Source organism: Schistocerca serialis, chromosome 1 (genome assembly GCF_023864345.2).
Source record: "Schistocerca serialis cubense isolate TAMUIC-IGC-003099 chromosome 1, iqSchSeri2.2, whole genome shotgun sequence".
NCBI classification, from domain to species: Eukaryota; Metazoa; Arthropoda; class Insecta; order Orthoptera; family Acrididae; genus Schistocerca; species Schistocerca serialis.
The window spans coordinates 720,591,584-720,619,028 of record NC_064638.1 but is presented as its reverse complement, the minus strand read 5'-3'; the positions used below and the strand labels follow the sequence as shown (position 1 = coordinate 720,619,028).

At 41.5% G+C, this 27,445-nt stretch overlaps 1 protein-coding gene across 9 annotated transcripts in view; it reads left to right on the top strand.

Moving 5' to 3' along the window:
- The window catches only part of LOC126481357 (serine/threonine-protein kinase MARK2-like), a 303,564-nt gene that overhangs the window by 122,595 nt on the left and 153,524 nt on the right, over nt 1–27,445 (top strand). For 8 of the 9 annotated variants that reach the window (XM_050105112.1, XM_050105094.1, XM_050105085.1 and 5 more), the window contains one exon: nt 12,751–12,903. In XM_050105112.1, the coding sequence (XP_049961069.1) occupies nt 12,751–12,903 (153 nt within the window). Of the gene's footprint in view, nt 1–8,752; nt 8,825–12,750; nt 12,904–27,445 lie in introns of those variants that run through there. The other variant, XM_050105120.1, reaches the window with a different exon arrangement.

Sequence of the window (27,445 nt, the reverse complement as noted above, 5' to 3'; positions counted from 1 at the left end):
AGCTTATTAAATGAATATTTATTTGTAGTTATCGTCAGCTAGCGTGTAAAATAAGTTCCTGTAAACAAGGACTTAGAAGTACGTAATTTGTAAATGTGATGTCTGTAGGGAAAGGTATAGGATTGGTACACTTGGCACCTTTCTGTCATCTATCGCTGGCAGCGTATTGTAAACCTATGTAATTGAGTTGTCACATTGTGGCGAATTAATGAGTGCCCAGAAAGACACTGCAATCCTACTAACCATTAATTGTGTTACTGGTAGACTTCATAATTCTGGTTGGAGTTACGGACAAAAGACCACCCTACATACATATAGTTGATCGATTCTGTCTTCGGTGCGTGATTTGTGTTAAACCCAAAAATAATTTCTGAGAAAAGTGAATTTAAAACTTTGACGAAACATGGTACATCAAACTAGTAAAATAAAGTAATTCAGTAATCAGATGAATACGTTATACTATCTATTACAACGCTGTCTAGTTTAATTGCTTAATTTATTTATTTTCTAATTTTGTGAGACAGAACGAGATGCACACGAGGTAATTTGGATGTTATACACTTGACGCAGAAAAAGTTATTTTCGACACTTCAGTGACCTTTTTAATCACTTCTGGTTAATGAGTTGTACACAGAGGAAAAGGAATTTCAAAGTGCTAGATCGTTCTGTCAGATGTGTTGCGAGGAAAAATTCATATTACGTTAGTAGTGATTATTGTTCAGCACCGCGCTTTACGATTCAGCGGAGAAACTGTAACTGGCCCGAAGAAGCTCCAGTAAATCAGTTTGATTCTGAGCAAGTAAGTCTCCAAATTTTGGATACATCGCAACGTAAATTTATCCAACAGCAACTGGCACTGAACATTGAGCCACATTTCTGCCGTTTTCGAGAGCAGAGCCTCAATGTTAGATTCCGTAACATTACACCAGTGAGATCGTCAGATTACAGGGAAGATCTGCAGAAATGGATGTAAAACTTTTGAATATATGTCTACTGTTTAGTATAATTTTAAGCATTGTTTTGTTTGGAACTCCAACAGCGCATTCGTTTGCTGCTGCTACGACATGCGCGCGACCCAGTGCCCCAGTAAAACAACCTCCTACGTGCCGTACTCCCGATCAATATGAACTCCTGAACTGCACATGGCATCTGTTTGCCTTTGGAGTCTGCAGTTCAGCACGGAGGTAGCATTAGAAAAGTAAATTCCACGTTTCACATGCACCACCACTACCACCACTCCTCTGCGTGCAGTTACCAAAGCGCACAGCAAACTTACCAGATTTACTTAGAGTAGATGTGATGTTACGCCAGTGCATCACTACGACCAATTGCAGTACCATTCATGAAGAGGAAAATCCATCTGGAGTGTGCCCAATGCGAGGTGTTTGCTTGAGATCTTTTAGCACGTGTGGTTCTCTCTCTCTCTCTCTCTCTCTCTCTCTCTCTCTCTCTCTCTCTCTCTCTCCCCCTCTCCCCCTCTCCCCCTCCCTCCCTCTACGCCCCCCCGGCCCCCCAGAGCGTAGTATGCCCCTCTCCCCAATGTAGTATTTTCCCCCTATCAATTTATAAAAGCAGAAAAAAATTGGCTTGTCTCCACTCCTTCCTTCCAAACTAACAATGTCAGTGTAGGCCAGATGACGCTTGAATGCAAAGAAATAGTATCAGCGGCAGTTGAGAGATTTATACCGAATAATTTAGTAAAAGAGGATACTGATCTCCATGGTACACTAAACAGGCCAGGACACTGTTGCAGAAGCAACGAAACCAAAATACTAAGTTTAAAAGGACATAAATTCTCCAAGATTGCGGATATTTTACTGCAGCTTGGATCTTTGTGCGGACTTGTGCGAAATTTTTTTGTAGCTTTCACAGTGGAAACCTCTCGAATCTGACAGAAAACCCAAATAAATTCTGGTCATATGTAAAATACGCCAGTTACAAGATATAGTATCTTCTCTGTGTCATACCAGTGGTAATATTACTGATAACCGCACCATTAAAACAGTGTTACGAAACCAAGTTTTGCCGGCCTGTGTGGCCGTGCGGTTCTAGGCGCTTCAGTCTGGAATCGCGTGACCGCCACGGTCGCAGGTTCGAATCCTGCCTCGGGCATGGATGTGTGTGATGTCCTTAGGTTAGTTAGGTTTAAGTACTTCTAAGTTGTAGGGGACTGATGACCACAGATGTTAAGCCCCATAGTGCTCAGTCATTTTTTTAACAAAGTTTTCCGAAATTTCTTCGCCAAAGAATGTGAAATAAATATTCCAGAATTCGAATCAAGAACAGCTGCCAACAAAACTAACTCAGAAGTAGTGTAGCAAAATGGCGTAAATCTATACCACTACATAAACACAAGTCAGTGTTTAACGTTACCAAAAATTTGAAAAGTTCCTTACTGATTTACTTTAGATTTGTACACGATACTCCAATAAACATTCAGGGGGACATAGGGTACATCTGTTTTCAATTTATATGGCACTAATATAGATATAAATGAGAACCACTATTAACAAAATTCTTGAAATATCCTCACTGATTTACTTTAAATTTTTACGTGATACTCTAATAAATGTTTGGAAGGAGTAGGCTACATATATCTTAACACACACAGCAAAGGGAAAACTTTGTTAGCAAAAAAATTTCGAAAATTTCTTGACCGATTTACTTGAAATTGTTAATCTATAATGTGATAGGCATTCGGAAGGATATAGGCCACATATTATTTTTGTACCGTGTATAAATATATGTGTAAAGGGGAAACATTGTTAGCTAAAATCTCAGAGAGTTCTTACATTTAGACTGACATGCTGTATATTTTTTAATCTACTATGCACAGATTTTATGTTACAATGGACTGCGAGAAAGAAAATGCTGTGCACGGCTGCAAAAATGTATGGCTTTGTTTTCTTTGTCACAGTTTGTTTTAACAGAAAACAGGTAAGCCCTCTTTATGACACATCAGCTTGTGATTAGAGTATTACTACGGAATCTGAATAATCCAAAACTTCGTAATCCTACCCGTTTGCAGATTACAATATGCAAAATACTATCACTGAAGCTACAGTCGTAACAGATCCAGCAGCATGAGAGGTCTCCCATACTCTGTACAGCAGTGACCCCCCTCCCTCCACCCCCAACCAATTTACCATTCATTTTAAGGGCTTCAGTTCCAATCAGTGTTTCATTGGCAATAATACTAAACATGGCTGAAGATAACGGGGGGGGGGGGGGGGGCAGGGTTAATAGATGAGAATCGAGAGGGTGAAGGAGAAAACGGACAGAAGAAAGGTGGTGGTGGAGGAGGAGGAGTTGGAGAGAAATAGGGAGGAGGAGGTAGTGGGCAGAGAGAAGGGGAGGAGGAAGAGATGAACAGAAAGACGGGGGAGAAGCAGGTGGACAGAGAGGAGGTAGAGGAGGTGGTAAGGATGTATATCCAATTCCCATACATATTTAGCAATTGTGAAGCATTGCCAGGTTCTCTAATCATTTAACAAACTAAAGCAGGGTGTATACGACCCTGGACAACCGGGATTTTTCGAATTGGAACTGAAGCCCTTAAAATGAATGGTAAATTGGTTGGGGGAGGAAGGGGGGGGGGGGGTCACTGCTGTACAAAGTATGAGAAACATCTAAACATGGCTGGGCAAATTCATATTCTTTAGGAGGGGGGGGGGGGGGGGGGCTGGTTTCACAAAGCGCCTAGCATCCAGCGCACGTTGGTGTATTGTTCATTCATATGATTTTTGAAACGCATGAATGTGTTCAAAAATATGAAAAAACTAAGTTGATTTCTGAATGAATCATAAGTTGATTTTTGAATGCGTGGACAGTGTACGTGATGTCTCTGCCAGGGCAATCCCCGTCGTATCTAGAAATAAACTTTGATGCAGACAAAAGGCGACGGGGCTATACGAGCTGAACGGAATAAAGCCGAACGGCTGAACGCCAACCGCTGTTTATGAGGTTGACTGGGTCTGCGAATGATCAGCGTTGTTATAATTACTAGCGAAAGCCGTAGATTAAACCACCAGAGTGGAAATAAACGACTAACAGGAATAACAGGTAAGAAAGATTATGTTTTTTCTTCTCGATGTATCCAAGAAAATCAAATTTAGACAAAGCTTTTAGCCAGACCGCTACACTAATAAGGGCCAGTTATGCAGACCCCAGCTAACAGGCGCTTAAGTTCCATTCTGGGAGTAGCGCGGAAAACGCGTTGTACGAACGCGTTATAAACGCCTAACCGGAGAATAACGCCGGATACCTAAACCGGTGGGGTTAGTGAAGTTAACCGGAGAAAAAGTTTTGACCCTGGCAGGAATAGTTACAAAATTAGTGATAAGGTTGCTTGTTAGAACGAGGAAGGAGAAGTAACGGGGACATCACACTAATTATAGAAGAATTTGACGATTCCAGACTTACATAAAAATATGCTACCTTTCAATCTCACGCATGAGAAGCAGGAGCATATAAATGAAATGTGAAACTATTTCCTAACAGAAAGCTTTTTGCTTGTATTAGGCCTAATAGGCATTTGATATTCTAACTTCGTGAAAATGACCATTTGTTCCAAAACAGTCTCGTTTATTTGGTGTGTATTACAACTCCTGCGATATTAGGCAGGCCTATTTCGTTTTATCTACCACACAGTAACAAAATACACTTAATCAGATCGAGAAACCACACCAGTCTATGATACTATTTGTATTAACAGCTTTTTCAGTGTTAGACAACGACATTTCGTTTTTCCGCGTAGCAAAACGTTTGACGAACTTTGATGAGGTAATAGGTTCTTTCACGTAGCAATATTAGGTAGAAAAATTTGCTAGACTTAAGGATTGAAGAAATATATAATGTCTTGCTTGTCTCTTGTCTTTACTGGTTTTATATATCCTATGTTTAATTTAATGTCACATGTAACAGCAAGTTATTAGTTAATAGGCAATAAAGAGTGGAGATTTTCTGGAGTTGTTGTTCTATCGGTTACAAGTGATCCCATCCACTATTAATTGCAAGTTTCTTTTTTTAAGAGGGACAAGATGTCAAAACGGCCGAGTAGGAGCGAGAGAGGCACCATAGGACATTTTAATTTCTACTGTCGTGGATATAGTTTGATGTCATCAACTACAAGATATACACATTTGAATTCGACAGAGCGAAATACAGTGATGTGCGACAGAAGAATGCTGTGTGAAGATGCGTGGCACTGCACTTTGTCACACTTAAGACCAAATAACAAATGGTTCAAATGGCTCTGAGCACTATGGGACTCAACATCTATGGTCATAAGTCCCCTAGAACTTAGAACTACTTAAAGCTAACTAACCTAAGGACATCACACAACACCCAGTCATCACGAGGCAGAGAAAGTCCCTGACCCCGCCGGGAATCGAACCCGGACGCGGGAAGCGAGAACGCTACCGCACGACCACGAGCTGCGGACTACCAAATAACATGTCTTACATTTCCTCAAAGACATATGTTTTACGTATCAGACCCATCAGAAAGATGTGCGCTGCAAAATGAACAATTTTTTGAAAAGTGGAATTAATTTTTGGCGCCGTACCTCAAACGCGGGAGGTAGGGGGAGGGGGGGGGGGCACTATCTAGTCTTGCCCTGGTTCGGAAATATCGTAGATCCGGGACTGATACACAGAGTAGTCTATGTTGCAGTGGGGAGGTAGGGTAGTCTCCACTTGACCCGTATTTACGCTTATTGATTTTGCTGTTTCCCCTTCGTTTATTGCTCTCACGTCAAATGAAAACAAACATTTCTGTGGCCGAGAGCTGTCAAGTGAATTAAAATACATTCACATAATTGCGGAAGGCTAAAATAAGTTATTAGTTTGTTTTTATTTTATTTCCACCTTTCTGACAATCAAGAATTAATCTCTTTCCAGAACAGTGAAATTATTTTTGTTGGTTTGCTAAAGAAACTTGGCTTTTACTAATCTTTTCCGCTGAGGCAGTCCATTTATTTGAAACGAAGTATTTAATTCCACACCATTGGCTAGTTTGAACTGTTCGCTGCATGTGCACGTTTTCATCTTCTAGCACGTATGGCATTATGCCATAATAAAATACCAAACACGAGATAACACAGTACTGGTAATCAAAGAAAATTTACATCCGAATCTGGACATAGGAATGTGCACTTTAAGCCAAATTATGCATTTTAGTATGATTCACGAAATTCCGATGCTCTTGGATGCTCTGATGTCTTGTTTCTTTTATGATAGAAGATATTTTAATGTTTTACACGTACGAACATGCAGGCTTCCTGCGTCGTCATAGCTGCGCAGCGCGGTGGCGCCAGTTATCTGACGCTGTGTGGCAGCTACTGAAACGTACGTAATTCTAACAGTCGTGGGAAAATATTGCGAATGGTGGTTTGAAAAGCGTTGCTTCCAAAGTAAATTTTCTTTTACGCAAGATAAACTATGTGCGAAAATTTAAGACGAATTTCTTAAATAACAGAGCGTTTGACTCTCATTTAAAAATCAACTCTTTGTGGTCGACTATTAGAAAATTTCGTGTCCAAATGATGAGACATTTATGTCGTTATTAATAATTTTACTGGCGCATTAGCGTGATGTATCTTAAAGTGTAACACGCGCAAAAAAGATCAACATTATATGTGGAAACTTAGATTCTCTTGCAGCTTATTAATCTTAGAGACCAATATTACATGTGAAAGTTTTGGTTTTCTTGTAACAGCACCATGTATATTACTTTAAACCGTTAACTTTTCCTATTTGTGTGGTCGCGCTACTGAACAGTGATGTTGCTATTGGCTGAATACATCAAGTGTCCTATGCTCTGAATATCCGCCATCGGCTGGCGAGGTTACGACACATGAGCTATGACTGGCTGCACATCGCAATCTCGATTTCAATACTTCGGAAAGTGACATGCGGTGTTTCGTGGAATTTGAATTCATACTTTCGTCATACGAAAATATGCAGCCTACATGTTGCTGCACATCACAGATCTTTCGAAAACGTGTTTTCCCCTCCTAAGTTTAGTTTTGTAAGTTGCCGGGAAATTCTAAACCGGTGTAGAACCGTAACGATTCAATGGAACGGTATTTTTAACCGGGAAATCCGGGAATTTTTTTTTGTTGCCCGCGTATACACCCTGTAAAGTTTTCTGACCGAGATAGTATGCCAGTTAGATTCCTTTCAGATCACGTACAGCTACTGAATCAATGAAAGATCCATACCTAAAGACTGGAATGTTCCACAGTTGCATAATACTCAAGAACGGAAACAGAAGTAATCTGCTGAATTGCAGTCCTATATCACTGACATTTATTTGCAGTAAGATTTTGGAACGTGTACTGTGTTCAAACTTTATGAATTGTCTCGAACGGAATGGTTTATTGACAGATAGTCAGCAGAGATTCAGAAAATACTGTTCTTGTGAAACACAACTAGCTTTTTATTCACACGAAGTAGTGGATGCTATCTACAGAGCATCTCAAATTGATTACACATTTCTAGATTTCCAGAAGGTTTTCGATACCATTCCTCACAAGAGACTTCTGATCAAAGTACATGCCTAGGGAGTACCATTCAGGTATGCGACTTCTTTCAGTATTTTGCATTAGAAAGGTCACATTACTTAGTAATCAACAAAAAGTCATTGAGTAAAACAGAGGTGATATCGCTTATTCCCCAAGGAAGCGTTATAGGTCCTCTGCTGTTCATAGTCTGTGTTGACAGTGTAGGAGTTAATCTGAGCAGCTCTCTTAGATTGTTTGCAGGTGATGCTGTCGTTTACTGTTTAATAAACTCACCAGAAGCGCAAAACCAATTGCATAATGACGTAAACACAATATCCGTAAGGTGCAAAAAGTGTCAGTCAGGTAATATAAATGAGTACTAAAAGAAATGCATTGAATTTGTTACACAATAAATCACAAATCTAAAGGCTGTCAATTCAACTAAATATCTAGGAATTACAGTATTTTCAAACACCTTAGTCTGGAATGAGCACTAAGATAATGTTGTGAGGAAGGCAAGGCAGAAACTGTGTTTTGTTGGCAGAACTTAGGAGCTGCAGCAGGCATACTAAAGAAACGAGCTACACTATGTTTGTCCATCCTGTGCTAGAGTATTGCTGTGTGGTATGGGACCATTATCAGATATGACTGATGGAGGACATCAGAAAAGTTCCATGGAGGAAACTCGTTTTGTATTATTGTGAAATAGGGGGGAGTGCCATAGATATGGTAAATGAATTGGTGTGGCAATGGATAAAAAAAAATTTGTTATTCTTGCGGCAAGATCTTTTCACAAAATTTCAAGTGCCAACTTCCTCCTCTGAATGTGAAAGTAAATCGTTGGCACCCACCTACATAGGATGGAAATGGTCATTACAATAAAATAAGAGAAATTAGAGCTTATGCAGAGAAATATAAGTGTTAATTTTTCCTCTCACTGTTAAGAGTGTGGAATGATAGGGAAATAGTCTGAAGGAGGCACTTTATTCTCTCTTGCTTCAGTATTAACAACCATCTTTACAGGAAAAAACAGTGGATCAAAAATACATGGAAATTCAAATTACTTTTCTGATAATGTCTTTACGTAATATGAGTGGGTGGAAAGCTGATCAGAGTGACGTGCTCAACAGAAATGCTGAGTCACTGCATTTGGCAACATTGCGTCATGTGTAGTGGGGGAACACTTGTTGTGTGGCTGCCCAACTGATCCACTTTGCCTACAATAGGGCTTCTTTCTTGTTACAAGCAGAGCAGTCAGCTACCATGTGTGTTATGTGGGTTGACAGTAGACGAGATCCCTGTTTGCATCTCAGTACTGTGGTGAGTTTTCTCCTGTCCCTCCCTCGCCTCTCTCTCTCTCTCTCTCTCTCTCTCTCTCTCTCTCTCTCTCTCTCTCTCTCTCTGTGTGTGTGTGTGTGTGTGTGTGTGTGTGTGTGTGTGTGTGTGTGTGTGTGTGTGTGTTTTTCCATTAGTAGATAATACTTCAGCATGTATATTTCCCAGGAGCTTATCTAGTTGCATAACAGTTCTGTTTATAGATTTGTGTATGACTATGTTTTATAGATGTATATCTCTCTCTCTTTTACAGTAAGATTATAAAGTCTTTGAAATTGCTAATATAATGGGTATAGTCCATTGTTTCTCTCTAAGAGAATTGTCAAATATCTCTGTCTATGAAAGCTGTGTTTCTCGTTTAAGTCGTCCTGCTTTTCAGAAAGCTGATGTAAATTTAATGTTACATCATTGGCACAAGAAACTTTTCTACAATCAAGTTGTTGTTTTATAAGTACTATAAATGCTCTGTAATTTTTTACTCTGTTTATAATAATTATTGAGAAATAAAAAAGATATGATCGGCATACTATACACTTCTATTTATTTCTTTTAGATACACGTTATTGTGCCTCTGTTACTAACATTTTCCACAAATGCATAGGATTCTAAAAGTGGTGACAGTAAAATGTTTTGATGTGATGGTAGTCAAGTAACTTAGTTTGGCCATTTTCTAATGTTGTTGCAAAATCCACAGGTCTAAAATCAGCAAACAAAGGTGTGCGGTATAGATGCAGTTTGGCATAAATGTTTAATATTTATTGGTGATGGTGTATGTAGATATGTTTGTGTGATTAACACAAGTATCCAGCTGAATGAATCAAGATTGCGTAATACACTAGTTAATGCTGACAATGTCATCTCGATTTTCAGAAAAGAGAAAGGTCAAGAAGGAATAAATTAGCTTTAATAAAATAAGTACTTATATAATATGAAAACATCAACTTGTGATATTACAATAATTATTTTTAAAGCAAAACTTCTGTTCATATTAATTTTAAAAAAGGAGTAGACAAGGTAAATCACTTTAACTACAAGGGCGCGTTGAAAAGTAGTGCCGCTGAATTTACATGGAAACTCTTAAAGCTTTTTAAATTAGAGACATTGTTAACATTCTGTGTCTTTATTCTTGATGTTTACATATTTATTTCTCAGTGTAGTCACCTCGACAACAAACACATTTTTCTCGTGAGACCAGTTTGTTGATACATAGTCATTGCGGAATGTTTGACTTTGTTGATGGAGCCACTACCCCGCCGCTGCTTGCACCACTTCATTAGTATCAAAGTGAAGCCCTTGAATGTGTTCCTAAAGTTTTGGAAACAGATGAAAATTGAATTGGCACCAAATGTGGACTGTGAAGTGCATGATGAATGACTGAACTCAGTGTGTCACATTGTTGCAGCTGTCATACTGCTTGTGCATAGTGTGGCATTGTCATGCTGAAGGAGAGGATGCTCCATGTGCGGATGAACTCTTCGAATCCAGAACTCAAGCAAAGCACGCTGTTTCTCAAGCACAGAGATAGTTACATTTCACACCATCATGTTAAGCGCTACAGTTCAGTATCAGATGCTTGTAGATATGTAGACATGGGAAAAATAAAGAAGTTGAATGTTAATTAAAATTTGTTTTATTTTAAAGCTTTTAAGAGTTTTCACATAAAATTTGGAGGAGTTACTTTTCAGTACGCCCTCATACCTTAGCCTTGACTCGACTTACAGATAATAATAATAATAATAATAATAATAATAATAATAATAATAATAATATACACAATTAGTTAACAAGTCTGACATGATATATTATACTATCAGCTGCCACCTAAAAATTAAAACATGTTAAAAAACATAAATTAGGAAAAAATAACATAATCTCTTGAATTGCCATATGAAAGATAGTCATGGCTTTACACTAGAAACAGGAAACACTCATTCTGAATGCAGAAATGAAATTGTTAAGAGTTATCAAAGGCTTAAATAGTGTAGATAGATTCAGAAAAGAGGATATTAGAAATGAGCATCAGATAGGAAATATACAAGAAAAGCTTAATAAAACAGAAGTTGGAATAAATATTTATTTCAAAATGGACTTCCATTGCAGCATTTTTGTGAACATTCAAGGCCTATAAAATTCTTAAACTACCCTCTTCAGAGGCAGTGATAGCCTTCCATTTGACATATTCATTCACTGAACTAAAAATGCTATGTTTCAGATCACATACATAAAAATTTAGTTGCAGTCCAATTTTTATGCATAAATTTGCTTGTAGTTTTAGACATTCTATTATATAAATTAAACACTTTTCACTAAGGAACCACACTCATCATGAAAACAATTTGTAACAGTTAATTTATTGACCACAAGTGTTGTCCATTATTGTCTTTGGTTATTGGTCCCTTTAGCACTATAGTGATAATACAACGGAACAGAAGACAACACCATGCTGTAGTAGCTGTCCTGTAGATAATTAATTTGCATTTAGTTTCTTTTGTGGTACAGGAGTGCAGGTCAGAGTTTTCAGGCGCATGCACATTTCTAACAGTTGGGCCATATATATCAGTTATATGTATTATGTAACTCGGGCTAGATGCTTCCACACTGATAAATTTTTTGTTATTGCAGTTGGTGATGTTTCTAGTGTGTCTTCAAGTATAAATTACTTCTGTTGGGTTTAAACCTAGTAGACAAATGCATTTGCAAAACCTTTATTAATTTCACATACATAAAGCAATGCCAAAGATCAAAAGTTAATTGAAGAAGAAGAAGAAGAACGAGAACGAGAAGGGGAGGGGGGCAATGTATTAATTGTCACTGGGCACTGATACTGAATACTTGAGTTTGTAGTCAGATACTTTCTCACACTACCCAAAAAGTAAGAGAATAGTACTACAACTGCATGTTTCCCTGCTGAAAGTTGTGCCAAAGAGTGCCTGTCATTTGGTACATCGTAATTCAAATAGTAATAAATAATGCTATGGATAACAACCACATTCATGGTATGGTGAAACCTTAATAGCTGGAAGATTGTGTGGATATAGAATTGGAAATTAAATCTAAAATTAAATTGTTTGTTTGAACCTCTGCAGAAATCAATGTATTAGTATATTTTCTTGATCTGTACTTCAATTTTAAAGACATGCTTCTCAATACCTTAAATACAGAGTATTAATATTTCATTTTTTAGCAGAGTGTTCATTATTGATGTGTTTCAATTTCAGACTCTAAGGAGTGTGATTACTTAAACAATTATCTATTTGGCCACTGAATGTGTGCATACTGTATAATTTAAAACACTGTGAATTTATTTGCTATCAGTAACATACCTATTCACAATGCTTAATGCATAGAATGGTAGCTAGTGAGGCAGGTAGGTGAAAAGGACCCGGATTAAATCTATGCTACTGTTAAGTGTGCACTGCGCTGGTACTGTGGCCAGCCTGGGAGTGGTTTTTAGGCAGTTGTTAAGGCAAATGCTTGGCTTAACCCCACTCTCCACCTCGGAAAATACGATAAACAATTAAGGTATGAAAGCCTCTACTTATTCGATAAATAGCATTGGACTCCCTCATAGTCATTTGCACAAATGCAAGCTGCTCCGTTATCACATTAAAAGGAAATATTTTGTGTTCCTTTCACATTCACCTTCATTTTTTAAACGGTTCCACATAGTAAAAATATGTTAACTTTTTATTCTTATTAAAATAATACAGCTATGTATAGTGAAAAGAAAATGAATGTCTCAATTTGTGGTAGTTCTGCTACTTTAATTTTCAGCATTCATAAGGTACCTGGCTCACATCTAGCAGGTTTGTAAAGTTATTCTGAAAGCCGTGGTGGGAATGTAGTTTTAAAGCTGATCCTTTCAAGCATAAGCTGGCTACAGCTAATTATTTGAAAATTGTGTTTTCTAGACGGGTGAGAGTGCGTCATCAGCGAGTCGTGTATCATCGCGCAGCCGTACAGCCGATGAGCCACATATTGGAAAGTACAAGTTGCTCAAGACCATTGGAAAAGGAAATTTTGCCAAGGTCAAATTGGCCAAGCATGTGCCCACTGGAAAAGAGGTATTTATAAATAATACATTGCCACTTGACTGTAGATTTAGCACATTTGGTTCTTTCAGAATAAATTAGACCGGGGATTTTCAAACTGTGCATCATAGTTCCCAAAAAATGGTTCAAATGGCTCTGAGCACCATGGGACTCAACTTCTGAGGTCATTAGTTCCCTAGAACTTAGAACTAGTTAAACCTAACTAACCTAAGGACATCACACACATCCATGCCCGAGGCAAGATTCGAACCTGCGACCGTAGCGGTCTCGCGGTTCCGGACTGCAGTGCCGGGAAGTGCACGGCCATCATAGTTCCCAGGCAGGAACAACGTATGTGCTTGTAGCGACAACTGACGAGTGGAATTACTATGCAGTGTAGTAGATAGTAGTTATATTTTTTGCTCTACTGATTTGTTTCTATTCAGTAAGAATTAGTTTGAAGTTTACTTTCGACGGATGAGATTTATTTTGTCTGTCTTCCGTGATTCATCTCTCTCTTCCAGTGTAGACAACTTTTTAAATGTATTGTGTAATGCTGAAATGCTGGAAGTATGATGGCAGTTCCTTGGATTTCAGTTTTACACGTACTAATGTTGGAACTTAAGAATGACCAGTTTGTGTCATTTATTTCGGTCTTAGCATCATAATGCATATTTCCTAGTGAAATCACATTTGTTGTCAAATCATGGTAGTTTGGTAAACAAACCATGAGAACACTTTCCTGCTGTTAAAAAGAAATTCCTAAACAAGCAGTGACTACTCTAAAACTCTTTTTTAATGTAAATCATCTACTTTGTAGTGAAGAGCAAGAAACATCACACTTCAGCAAGAAGAAGTTGGCTAATAAGCAGGTACATTACATTTTCTGTGCTTGTCACACAGTTTTAGAAGACAAGAACTTCCATACTTTAAATATTAAAGTCTTTATTCATGGATCATTTAACTGAACTCTACTTACTTTCTGAAGCATTTTCAGATCAATTTGGTCAACAGAGCTAGATCAGAGATCCTTTCAGTACAAAACTTCCAGTAGTGCTTACCACTGAAGAACAATAGTAATTTGCTGAGCTATTGATTTTGTTGCAACAACGTGATGTAAGAACATTATAAATTAATTAAAATAACTTACATCAACAGTTGTTAATAATGAAATTACTATTATTATTCATTTGTTTTGAAATTTACTTCTATTTATTCCACACTTGAAAGGCTGATGTCATGTGAAAAGGAGCTGCAGGTGATTATGCTCAGGTCAGTGGAGGCATGGACCCAGAAAGTTTGAAAACCACTGACTTTGACATAGGGACATACTGCACATATGCCAGCTCAGGTGGTTAAAACTAAATATTGTGGTTGACTGGCCAAGTAGTCTGTAAATTTAAGTCTGGAATCGTCCAGCTCTCAAGTTTTCACTCTCTCTGTCATTATGCTGCTGTATTGTGAGATGATAGCTGTAGTGGTAAAGTAAGATGTCAGCTTTAATCTTCAGGCAGCATTTGGCAGCTGTTAGTATGGAGATAGTCAAAGTAGAGATATAGTGACCAGAGAAAGAGCTGTTGTGAAAAAAATTTTGGCACCCTACCCATTTTAAGGTGTAGGGTGTAAGGTGCAGAGTAAGTAGTAGTTCATAGGGAACTTGTTAAATATAAACTGTTATAGTTATCTCCTTCTGATAACTGTTAATTTGCAGTATCTACTTTTCACACCTCACTTCGTACCCCGCCCTCCTCCTTTCAGATATTCCAGTCAGTACTTCTGCCTTATCCTTTTGTCTACAAATTGTTTGCATCAAATATACCTTCAGCAGTTTTCAGAGAGATTTCTTGTTTTCTCCGGGTTGGAATACCAACAATATGAGGGAAAAATAGATGCTACTTGCCGTAAAGATGCTTCGTTGAGTTGCAGTTGCGCGTGTGCACAGACGTGGGCACATGACAGCCACTTCCAGCTGGAAGCTGGAATGCAACTGTCACATAGAATGATACAATGTCTTGGGGGGGGGGGGGGGACTGACAAAGGATAGCAGGGTACGGGTGGGGGAAGAGAAGAGTGTGTCCGGCATACAGTACAGGAGCTTGACTGCCAACAGATGCAGTGTCAGGAGGCTGGGGGGGGGGGGGGGGGATGAGAGGAGCGGGGAAGGGGAAAGACAGGGCAGCACACAAAGAGGGTGAGGGGACAAGGCTAGGGAGGAAGTGATGGGACAGGGGATGGAAACTTGAGTGGAGGGTGTGGGGGTAATAGGGCAGGAGAATTTCGGGAGAAAAGAATGTGTTGTAAGGATAAGGCTCTTCTGCACAGTTCTGAATAACTGGTGATGGAGTGGAGGATCTGGATGGCTCGGGTTGTGAAGCAGCCATTGAAATCGAGCATGTTGTGTTCCACTGCATTCTGTACCACAGAATGGTCTACTTTGCTCTTGGCCACCAAACTGTGATTATTGCACAAAACTGTGCTTCACACTGAAATATACTTTGTAGTTGTAAACTGTAATCACATTGAAATGCTCCCATTTCATTTGTGTTACTATCAGTATGAGAATACTATACAAAGAGCAATTGAGGTGTTCTCCACAATGACTTAACTGAAATACATGGTCCAGTCTGGTTAATGTGATCATCACCTATGTCTTACATTATCGTCTAATAACCACTCGCACAAAACAAGTGGCAGTGGAGGGTATATGAAGCATGTCGGACACAGAAAATAATGTAGTCTTTGTCGTAATGCAGAACCGGGTTGATTTACCTGATGTCCAAATGGCATGGTCATTGTCTTTTGGACCAAGGGAGGAAGCATTTTTGAAACAGCTAAGCTTGTAAACTGTTTGACATGGCACTGTGGTTAAAGTATATCGTGCATGGCAAAATGTCGCTATCCAAAACTGATGCAGAGGCAACTGTGGTGCACCACAGGCCATAGATGACAGGGTTAAGCGACGGCTGTGGAGTTGTGTTTGAGTGAATGGATGTCCAACTGGTGAGAAGCTTACCAACCACATGAACTACTGCCAACACTGTATCACCAGTGATTGTTTAGTGAACGTTGCTGCATATGGGCCTCTGCAGCAGGCACTTGGTTCATGCTCCCATGCTGACTACTGTTCATTGGCTATGGAGGCTGGAATTTGAACGTCAGTACAACTGGATGTCCACTGAGTAGCAACAGGTGACTTTTTCAGACAATTCATGTTTTTTACTCCAGCAGCAGGAAAAATGTGAAAGAATTTATCTTGCAAAATCATGTGAAGGGTCTGTACCAGATGAAGAAGCATTATGGTCTCAGGAATGTTTTCATGGGGTTCCCTGGGTGATCTCGCCATTTTGGAAAGCACATTGAATCAGCACAAGTATGCATCTGTTCTTATGTACCTTACCTATGTCCACTTGCAGTTTGTTTTTCCTTACCACAACGGCATCTACCAGCACATAATGCAGCTTGTCATACAGCTCACAGTAAATTTTTTCATGGTTCAAAGAACACCAGGATGAGTTTACCATAGGACAACCTCAGTCTGGCTGTTCGCGTGTTGAATCCTCAACCAAGAAACCTAGACTGGCTGTCCATGGCACTGGAGTCGGCATGGCTTAGGATTCCTGACAATAACTTCCAGGACCTCACTGACGTCCTGCATGTCTTGGCAGTGTTCCACATTGCAAAAGTTGGTTACTCAGGCCTTTGACAGGTGGTCACATTAATGTGACAGGACTGTGTATATTGAGATATAGTCACAGAGCAACAAAAGTTTTAAATAGTTTTTTTTTATTAATTTCAGACTCCCATACATGGGGTAAATTTCAGTCAAATTTGAATGAAATATTGTTGTTTCGGAATATATGATATGATAGTGTAGTATGTAAGAATTGCTGACTGATTGGGATTGCAGTTATGCTTCGATCCAGAGAACACCCCAGTTGTTGGAATACTTCCACAAATTGAGATAGTTACACATTGTTGTAGCAGATAGCTGTAAATTAGGTTGGAATGTGTTGATTTTCTCCCCTCTTCAACATTGTGAAGCTTAATATGCTGTAGGACCATAACTGGCAGCCCACACTTCTAATGGGATCAGAAGTTGTCTTATAGATCATTTTCAAGCTAAAAAACACTGTGGTGGAATAAACTGTGGAACAGATTATTTCAAAACTGCTTGCAAATATATTTGGTGTGGTACAATGAGCAATACTCCCAAACTGATTTCTGATAATTTTTAACTTATTTGGAGACAGATCTATATCACATTGTTGCACATATTAAAATTGCTGCATTGTATGGTTTTGTGGGGAAACTTGAGTACTTTGCTACACACACCTGAGTGAAAACAAACTAGGAAGGGAAGGGAGGGGAGGGGAAGGTAAGGTAAGGTAAGGTAAGGTAAGGTAAGGTAAGGTAAGGTAGCTCCACAGAAAGCCATGATTCTTGACAGCTGCAAGGTGCTTGAAACTCTTTATAACTGACCTTGTACCCCTCATCTTCTCTCCTTGAGAATTGCACCATCAACACAGCACATGGCAAAACCAACCATTTAAACAAAACTTTCTCATTGATGAGATTGCCTCCGTCCATACAGGAAATCTCTGTTTCTAGAGACTAGATACAGAATGATTCAGGAGGAATGTCACATAATTTGTGTGGTTATTCTACATGTGAAAATAAACTGAGAAAGTCCTTTGAACATGTGCCTGATTTTTCAGTCGTGGAACTGGAGCAGTTTGGTGACTACTCGCATCCATGAATGATAATGAAGACAAGAGAGAATATTACTGAAATGCTGTATAGGCACTATGGTGAACAGAGTAATTATGGGATGTATGACTGATCCGTGCAAGAAGAGGTGTTGAAATAGGCCACCACCCACACAGTGCACTTGTCAATGCATTGGAGGGTGTTGCATATCGATCATCATCTTAGTTGGCTTTAATGCATGCAAAAGCATTGGTAATGCGAACAAGAAGTTCTTCACACATCCCTCTTTAACTAATTCCATAAACAAAAGTATAATGGAGTGGATCAGGTGATCTGGCAGGGCAGGTAATGAGTTGGCCATGGCCAATACGCCGTTCAGAAAATGTATTACTCAGATATTGGGATACTCGACTGGTACACTGGATCGGTGAGCCATCATTTTGCAAATACATTTGCCATTGTTGCTCTAATGTCGCATCTTCCAAAAACGCAGGTAGATCTCCTGTCAGGAAATTCGCATATGCTGCAGCTCTCCTGCAATTTGGCGAGAACACAGGCCATTTACAAGATCATCGATCATACCACTCCATATATTTACCGAGAACCCAGCTTGGAATCTTGTTTCCCTAGTGTCATGTGGGTTCTCCATAGCCCATTATGAGAATTGTGAGTGTTCTTAATACCATTACTTTTAAATGTAGCCTCGTCTGTAAATAAAGTGTACTGCATATGCTCACCCATTCACAAAATTTTCAGCTGCTTACTGAGTCATCTGGATCCAGATGTTACATGAGCTGCTCATGGATGCGTACAAGCCACTGGAATGTAACGTATTCCACACGCGCGCTTGTGGAATATTGAGCTGATCACTAAGGCGCCCAGTACTTGTGGTGGGACTCCATTATACCATTACAATAATGTCTAGCCTTTCCTCAACTGACTGGATGGCCTTACATTCTGTTGTGTACACTGGATAGTGTTGAATTCACTTAATGTTCGAAAAACCCTAGGAAATACCTTGCAACTGGGGGTTTGTCGATCAGGGAAACATCTCTGGTATTCTGTCTAGCCCCAAGGGCACTGCCATTACAGTACCTATACACAAACAATATGTCTGCGTATTCTGCATGGGTGAATATTATGCGACATGTTGGTATTCACAGACACAATGAACTTAACCAATTAAACATTGTTCGCATACCGTGCGTACAAAGCCTCATGACTGCTCAATGATCCAGCCTATGGTTGTACATTATGTATTCTTGCCGCTGTTGCCTAGGTGTGACATTACAGTGCTGCCATCTGTTGGAGAAGTGCTTCACACCTTTTGTATGGGTCGCCGGCCGGTGTGGCCGAGCGGTTCTAGGCGTTTCAGTCGGGAACCGCGCGACTGCTATGGTCGCAGGTTCGAATCCTGCCTCGCGCGTGGATGTGTGTGCTGTCCTTAGGTTAGTTAGGTTTAAGTAGTTCTAAGTTCTAGGGGACTGATGACCTCAGATGTTAAGTCCCGTAGTGCTCAGAGCCATTTGAATCAATTTTTTTTGTGTGGGTCAGTAATCTGTCACACCATTATTGTGTCCACCACAACCCTACACTGCTTTTCGGTAAGTAATGTTCACACTTGTCTTCATATTCATTCTGACTGAAAATCAGCCACATGTTCAAAGTTTTTTTTGTTTATTTTCACATGTAGAATCATCTCTTAAACTATGTGACATTTCTCCTGAATCACCCTGTACAGGTCACACTCACCTCTCACTTTAAGGAGAGTATACACTTTCTGAGAAGTGTGACAGCAATATGGATGGAGGCATTGCCATGAATGTGGAAGACTTCTCATATTGGTTGGTTATCCTTTGCTATGTTGATGGTACAGTACTTTAAGAAAGATAAGTCAAAAAACCACTTTCACCTTCCAGCTGTTTCTATAGGCACTTGCACTACATCCTTAACCTAATGGCACATGGAAAGTGTAGTGCCTGCATAACATCGGATATGGTGTGTCTATGCTGGGCACCCTGTTTAGCCATGATCAAATGCACTTTCTCATTATCTACCTGTCACACCTGTGACAAATGCAGTACAAGTTCTGAAAACATTACTATTCTGTTTGCTGTAGTGAACGGTGCATACTGTCTCCAACTCTGTAGAAGACGTGTTTAACTCATTTGCTTAAGTGTGTGAAAGCTTCAGAGTATTGGAAAAGTAATCAGGAGCTGCTGAATATGCAGGATGGTAGACATGAAAGTGATGAAAACACTGATTATGAAGCTGAGAGAGAGAGAGAGAGAGAGAGAGAGAGAGAGAGAGAGAGAGAGAGAGAGAGACGAGTGCCCCATGCTCCCCCTTTTATATATAAAACACCCTATTTTACATTTTTGTGCAGTCTGCATTTTAAAAAAATACACAGAATTGAAGAAAATGTTAAAAAAAAACACACTCGAGGAAAATGTTAAACCCCTCTCAAAATACGAGCAAAAACACATGTAATTGGCATATACGATTAAAAATTGCATTCTTCTCCAGTACTTTGTATAAAATCTAAGTGTAGGAAATTAAATGTACAGCAAAATATTTATACAACCATTTGTGGTAATCAATTCATCGGTTCTTAAAAAATCACAGATGTGTAACAGCAAGCAAAAACTCAGAAAAAATTGAAATTCATATCTGTGTACAAGGTAATGAAACTATTTTCCGACATGCTACAACCACAAATTATACATTCAGAAGGTGCATTTTTGAGAGATCATCCTTTGTGCTCGCCCAGAAAAAAGCAAAAATTGATGAATGAGAATTAAATCGAAAACATCACGGCAGCTAAGTGGTTAAACCATAAACATAAATGTGGACATCTACTTAATAACAAACTTCTGTCATCATTGCTGTTATTGTTTAATGCTTTTCTGATGAGCCACACTTCACATGCTCAGCACCATTAAAGTGTTATTTTAGGCTTGTTGAGAGAAACAGACACACAAAAAAATGAGTTTACTTCGCCCATTGATATTCCAAGCCAATTAGGTGCCTGAAGCTGCTTCGGACAAATCTTCCCAGCAAACCCCTAAAGAGATGCGAGAGAGCAAGCAAACTAAGAATTAGTCTGCTAAGAGGCAGGACCCTCTGGTGGCCCAACACTACCACTCCCTCTCAGTCCTGCGTCTGAGGATGCGGTGGAGACCTTGGCGTCCCCTGCGGATCTGGATCTCACTGATGCCTCATCCACCATAGAAATAGCTACAAATAGTCAATCGGTGGCAGCAAGTGACCCTGAGGCATAACCTGCTTCCTAGCGCGGTTCATGGCTTCCTAGCCTCACGATATCATCATCCTCCATTGGAATTGCGGCAGTTTTTTCCACCGCCTGGCTGAGCAACAGCAACTGTTAAGCTTTATACCTGCTTTCTGCATTGGCCTTCAGGAAACCTGGATCCTGGAAATGTGGACCCCTGCCCTCCACGGCTACAGGGGATATTACAAGAACCGTAGTGACTATAACAGTGTGTCGTGCAGTTTGTGTCTTATGTCGTGAACTTGGCATGCAGTGAACCTGTGCCCCTTCAAACCCATCTTGAAGCTGTGGCTGTCAGGATAAGGACAACACTGGAAATAACTGTCTGCAATGTACACCTTCCTCCAGATGGTGCAGTACCCCTGAACGCATTGGCTGCACTGATTGATCAACTCCCTAAACCTTGCCTGCTTTTGGGAGATTTTAATGCCCATAACCCCTTGTGATGTGGCACCTTGCTTACTGGCCAAGGCAGAGATGTCGAAAATTTACTGTCCCAGCTTGGCGTCAACCTCTGCCTCTTAAATACTGGTGTGTGTCCCCTCCCCCCCCTATATCGGTGTGGCCATGACACATATTCGGCCATTGATCTCTCAGTTTGCAGTCCTGACCTTGTCCCATCTATCCACTGGAGAGCACATGACGACCCGTGTGGTAGTGACCACTTCCCCATCTTCCTGCCACTGGCTCGGCATCACGCCCACAGATGCCTACCCAAACAAGACAGATGGGGATGCTTTCATCTCTGCTGTCACCATGGAATCTCTCCCACACGGTAACATTGATGTGGTGACTGAGCAGGTAACTACAACGATCGTTTCGGTGGCGGAAAATGCAATCCCTTGTTCTTAAGGGTGCCCCCAGCAAAAGACAGTCCCTTGGTGGGTGCCGGAAGTCGCTGATGCAATTAAGGAGCATCAGCGAGCTCTACAGTGGCATAAGCGGCACCCTTCCCTGGAGCACCTCGTAGCCTTCAAACGCCTCCGAGCCTGCGTTCGCCAGCTTATCAAAAGACGGAAACAGCAGTGTTGGGAAGGTGACATATGGCAGCCAATGTTCGACAGTTATCCCTCCCAAGTCTGGGAAAAGATCAAACAAGTTTTTGGGCACCAGACCCCAACAGCCCAACAGGTGTTCCCAGTGTTAACATAAATGGCGTGTTACCTACCAATGCAAACGCGACGGCCGAGCAGCTTTGCTAAGCACTACGCTCATGCCTCTGCGTCAGAGAACTAACCCCCCCCCCCCTCCCCCCCTCCCCAGGCCTTTCGCCTTCTCAAACGGAGGATGGAATGGAAAGTCCTCTCATTCACTACATGCCACAGTGAACCCTGTAACACCCCATTTACGGAGTGGGAGCTCCTCAGTGCCCTTTCACAGTGCCCCGACACAGCTCCTGGGCCAGATCGGATCCACAGTCAGATGATTAAACATCTCTCGTCTGACTACAAGTGACATCTCCTCACGATCTTCAACCTGATCTTGTGCGATGGTGTCTTTCCATCGTACTGGTGGGAGAACATGATCGTACCGGTATTCAAACCCGGCAAAAACCCGGTTGGTGTGGTTAGCTATTGGTCCATCAGCCTCACCAACATTTTTTTGTAAGCTGCTGGAATGTATCGTGTGTCGGCAGCTTGCTTGGGTCCTGGAGTCAGTGGCCAACTCGGCTCCTTGCCAGGGCGGTTTCTGTCTGGGTCCTCTACAACTGATCATTTTGTGTCCCTTGAGTCTGTCATCCAAACAGCGTTTTCCGGAAACCAACACCTTGTTGCCGCCTTTTTTTATTTCTGAAAAGCATATGACACCACCTGGCGACACATCCTTGCCACATTATACGAGTGGGGTCTACATCTACATCTACATCTACATCTACATTTATACTCTGCAAGCCACCCATCGGTGTGTGGCGGAGGGCACTTTACATGCCACTGTCATTACCTCCCTTTCCTGTTCCAGTCGCGTATGGTTCGCGGGAAGAACGACTGTCTGAAAGCCTCCGTGCGTGCTCTAATCTCTATAATTTTACTTTCGTGATCTCCTAGGCAGGTATAAGTAGGGGGAAGCAATATATTCGATACCTCATCCAGAAACGCACCCTCTCGAAACCTGGCGAGCAAGCTACATCGCGATGCAGAGCGCCTCTCTTGCCGAGTCTGCCACTTGAGTTTGTTAAACATCTCCGTAACGCTATCACAGTTACCAAATAACCCTGTGACGAAACGCGCCGCTCTTCTTTGGATCTTCTCTGTCTCCTCCGTCAACCCGATCTGGTTCGGATCCCACACTGATGAGCAATACTCAAGTATAGGTCGAACGAGTGTTTTGTAAGCCACCTCCTTTGTTGATGGACTAAATTTTCTAATGACTCTCCCAATGAATCTCAACCTGGTACCCGCCTTACCAACAATTAATTTTATATGATCATTCCACTTCAAATCGTTCTGTACGCGTACTCCCAGATATTTTACAGAAGTAACTGCTACCAGTGTTTGTTCCGCTATCATATAATCATACAATAAAGGATCCTTCTTTCTATGTATTCGCAATACATTACATTTGTCTATGTTAAGGGTCAGTTGCCACTCCATTCACCAAGAGCCTATCTGCTGCAGATCTTCCTGCATTTCACTACAATTTTCTTATGTTGCAACTTGTCTGTATACTACAGCATCATCCGCGAAGAGCCGCATGGAACTTCTGACACTATCTACTAGGTCATTTATATATAGTGTGAAAAGCAATGGTCCCATAACACTCCCCTGTGGCACGCCAGAGGTTACTTTAATGTCTGTAGACGTCTCTCCATTGATAACAACATGCTGTGTTCTGTTTGCTAAAAACTCTTCAATCCAGCCACACAGCTGGTCTGATATTCCGTAGGCTCTTACTTTGTTTATCAGGCGACAGTGCGGAACTGTATTGAACGCCTTCCGGAAGTCAAGGAAAATAGCATCTACCTGGGAGCCTGTATCTAATATTTTCTGGGTCTCATGAATAAATAAAGCGAGTTGGGTCTCTCACAATCACTGTTTCCGGAATCCATGTTGATTCTTACATAGTAGATTCTGGGTTTCCAAAAACGACATGATACGCGAGCAAAAAACATGTTCTAAAATTCTACAACAGATCGACGTCAGAGATATAGGTCTTTAGATTTGCGCATCTGCTCGACGACCCTTCTTGAAGACTGGGCTACCTGTGCTCTTTTCCAATCATTTGGAACCTTCCGTTCCTCTAGAGACTTGTGGTACACGGCTGTTAGAAGGGGGGCAAGTTCTTTTGCGTACTTTGTGTAGAATCGAATTGGTATCCCGTCAGGTCCAGTGGACTTTCCTCTGTTGTGTGATTCCAGTTGCTTTTCTATTCCTTGGACACTTATTTCAATGTCAGCCATTTTTTCATTTGTGCGAGGATTTAGAGAAGGAACTGCAGTGCGGTCTTCCTCTGTGAAACGGCTTTGGAAAAAGGTGTTTAATATTTCAGATTTACGCGAGTCACTTACTGATTTAACGTAAGACCAGAACTTCCTAGGATTTTCTGTCAAGTCGGTACATAGAATCTTACTTTCGAATTCACTGAATGCTTCACGCATAGCACTCCTTACGCTAACTTTGACATTGTTTAGCTTCTGTTTGTCTGAGAGGTTTTGGCTGCGTTTAAACTTCGAGTGAAGCTCTCTTTGCTTTCGCAGTAGTTTCCTAACTTTGTTGTTGTACCATGGTGGGTTTTTCCCGTCCCTCACAGTTTTACTCGTCACGTACCTGTCTAAAATGCATTTTACAATTGCCTTGAACTTTTTCCAAAAACACTCAACATTGTCAGTGTCGGAACAGAAATTTTCGTTTTGATCTGTTAGGTAGTCTGAAATCTGCCTCCTATTACTCTTGCTAAACAGATAAATCTTCCTACCTTTTTTTATATTGCTATTAACTTCCATATTCAGGGATGCTGCAACAGCCTTATGATCACTGATTCCCTTTCCTGCACATACAGAGTCGAAAAGTTCGGGTCTGTTTGTTATCAGTAGGTCAAAGATGTTATCTTCGCGAGTCGGTTCTCTGTTTAATTGCTCGAGGTAATTTTCGGATAGTGCACTCAGTATAATGTCACTCGATGCTCTGTCACTACCACCCGTCCTAAACATCTGAGTGTCCCAGTCTATATCTGGTAAATTGAAATCCCCACGTAAGACTATAAAATGCTGAGAAAATTTATGTGAAATGTATTCCAAATTTTCTCTCAGTTGTTCTGCCACTAATGCTGCTGAGTCGGGAGGTCGGTAAAAGGAGATAATTATTAACCTAGCTCGGTTGTTGAGTGTAACCTCCACCCGTAATAATTCGCAGGAACTATCCACTTCTACTTCACTACAGGATAAACTACTACTAACAGCGACGAACACTCCACCACCGGTTGCATGCAATCTATCCTTTCTAAACACCGTCTGTACCTTTGTAAAAATTTCGGCATGATTTATCTCTGGCTTCAGCCAGCTTTCTGTACCTATAACGATTTCAGCTTCGGTGCTTTCTATCAGCACTTGAATTTCCGGTACTTTACCAACGCAGCTTCGACAGTATACAATTACAATACCGATTGCTGCTTGGTCCTCGCTTGTCCTGACTTTGCCCCGCACCCGTTGAGGCTGTTGCCCTTCCTGTACTTGCCCAAGGCCATCTAACCTAAAAAACCGCCCAGCCCACGCCACACAACCCCTGCTACCCGTGTAGCCGCTTGTTGCGTGTAGTGGACTACTGACCTATCCAGCGGAACCCGAAACCCCACCACCCTATGGCGCAAGTCGAGGAATCTGCAGCCCACACGGTCGCAGAACCGTCTCAGCCTCTGATTCAGGCCCTCCACTCGGCTCTGTACCAAAGGTCCACAGTCAGTCCTGTCGACGGTGCTGCAGATGGTGAGCTCTGCTTTCATCCCGCTAGCGAGACTGGCAGTCTTCACCAAATCAGATAGCCGCCGGAAGCCAGAGAAGATTTCCTCCGATCCATAGCGACACACATCATTGGTGCCGACATGAGCGACCACCTGCAGATGGGTGCACCCTGTACCCTTCATGGGATCCGGAAGGACCCTTTCCACATCTGGAATGACTCCCCCCAGTATGCACACGGAGTGCACATTGGTTTTCTTCCCCTCTCTTGCTGCCATATCGCTAAGGGGCCCCATTACGCGGCTCTACGCGGGTCTCCAAGGCCTGCTCCCAATTTTTAGCCAGAATTTCTTGTCGCTTCGTACTTTCGGGGTCCAAGTTAGTGCTTCCCATAGTTCCCTACACATCCAGGAGAATGGCCCCCCAGGGCTCTGTATTCAGTGTTTCTATATTTTTAGTATCCATTAACGGTCTAGCTGCAGCTGTAGGGCCATCTGTATGCAGACAACTTCTGCATTTCGTAATGCTCAACCAGTACTGGTGTTGCTGAATGGCACCTACAAGGCGCAGTCGTGGGCCATTGTCCAATGCTTCCAGTTTTCGGCCACAAAGTTGTGTGTTGTGCACTTCTGTCTGCATCGTACTGTTCATCCGGAACCAGAACTTTACCTTACTGGTGATCCTCTTACTGTAACGGAGACATATTGATTCTTAAGACTGGTTTTTAATGCCGGATTGACTTGGCTTCCTCACCTTCGTCAGCTTAAGTGGAATTTCTGGCAGCACCTCAATGTATTACTCGCTTGTGGCAAGTTGGGGGATGTTTCTGTTACCATCGCGCCCCATAAGAGCTTAAATATAGTCCAGGGTATTATATTCTACAGGGACCTTCTTTTGGAGTCTGACTATGAGCTATGTGCCAATTTAGAGCAGTGAGCTGTTGATTTCATCCGGTGCGTCCATTGGGGTCTGAGGGATAACCAGGTTGCCACCGGTGCCTTCATCTTGGCCTTCGAGGGTGACACACTGCCTGAGTAGGTCAAGGTGATGGTCTGCTGCTGTGACATCAAGCCATATATCCGTCCCCCAATGCAGTGCTTTAAGTGCTGGAAGTTCAGCTATATGTCTTCCCACTTTACTTCCAGCCCCACCTGTCGAGATTGTGGACGTCCATCGCATCCCAATAGTCCATGTTCCCCGCTTCCCATCTGAGTCAACTGCAGAGAGCATCATTCACCTTGCTCGCTAGACTGCAGGATTTTACAGAAAGAGAGGAAAAACGTGGAATATAAGACCCTTGACCGACTAACCTACACTGAGGCTAAGATGAAATTTGAGCGCCTGCATCCTGTGTCTATGACCACCTCATACGCCGCTGCTACGAGAACAGTTGTCGCCCCATCATTTCTTCAAATTCCTGTTGCGCCTCAGAAACGGGAGACTACACCTGCCCCCTTGATGGTGGGGGGCACCTCCCTCCCTGCTGCTCCAGCACCACCTACTTTGGGAGCTTCTGAGCTGGAGAAGCGTATGTCTTCTTCGGCTCCTCTCGCTAGGAAGGGGACCATTGGGTCACTCCCTTCCCAGGGTTCTGCTAATGAGAAAGATAATCCCCGCCAGTGGCTGAAGAGCCCAAAACCAGCTAGTCGTAGGGCTTCATGCTCGTTCTCACTCCCGAGACAGAT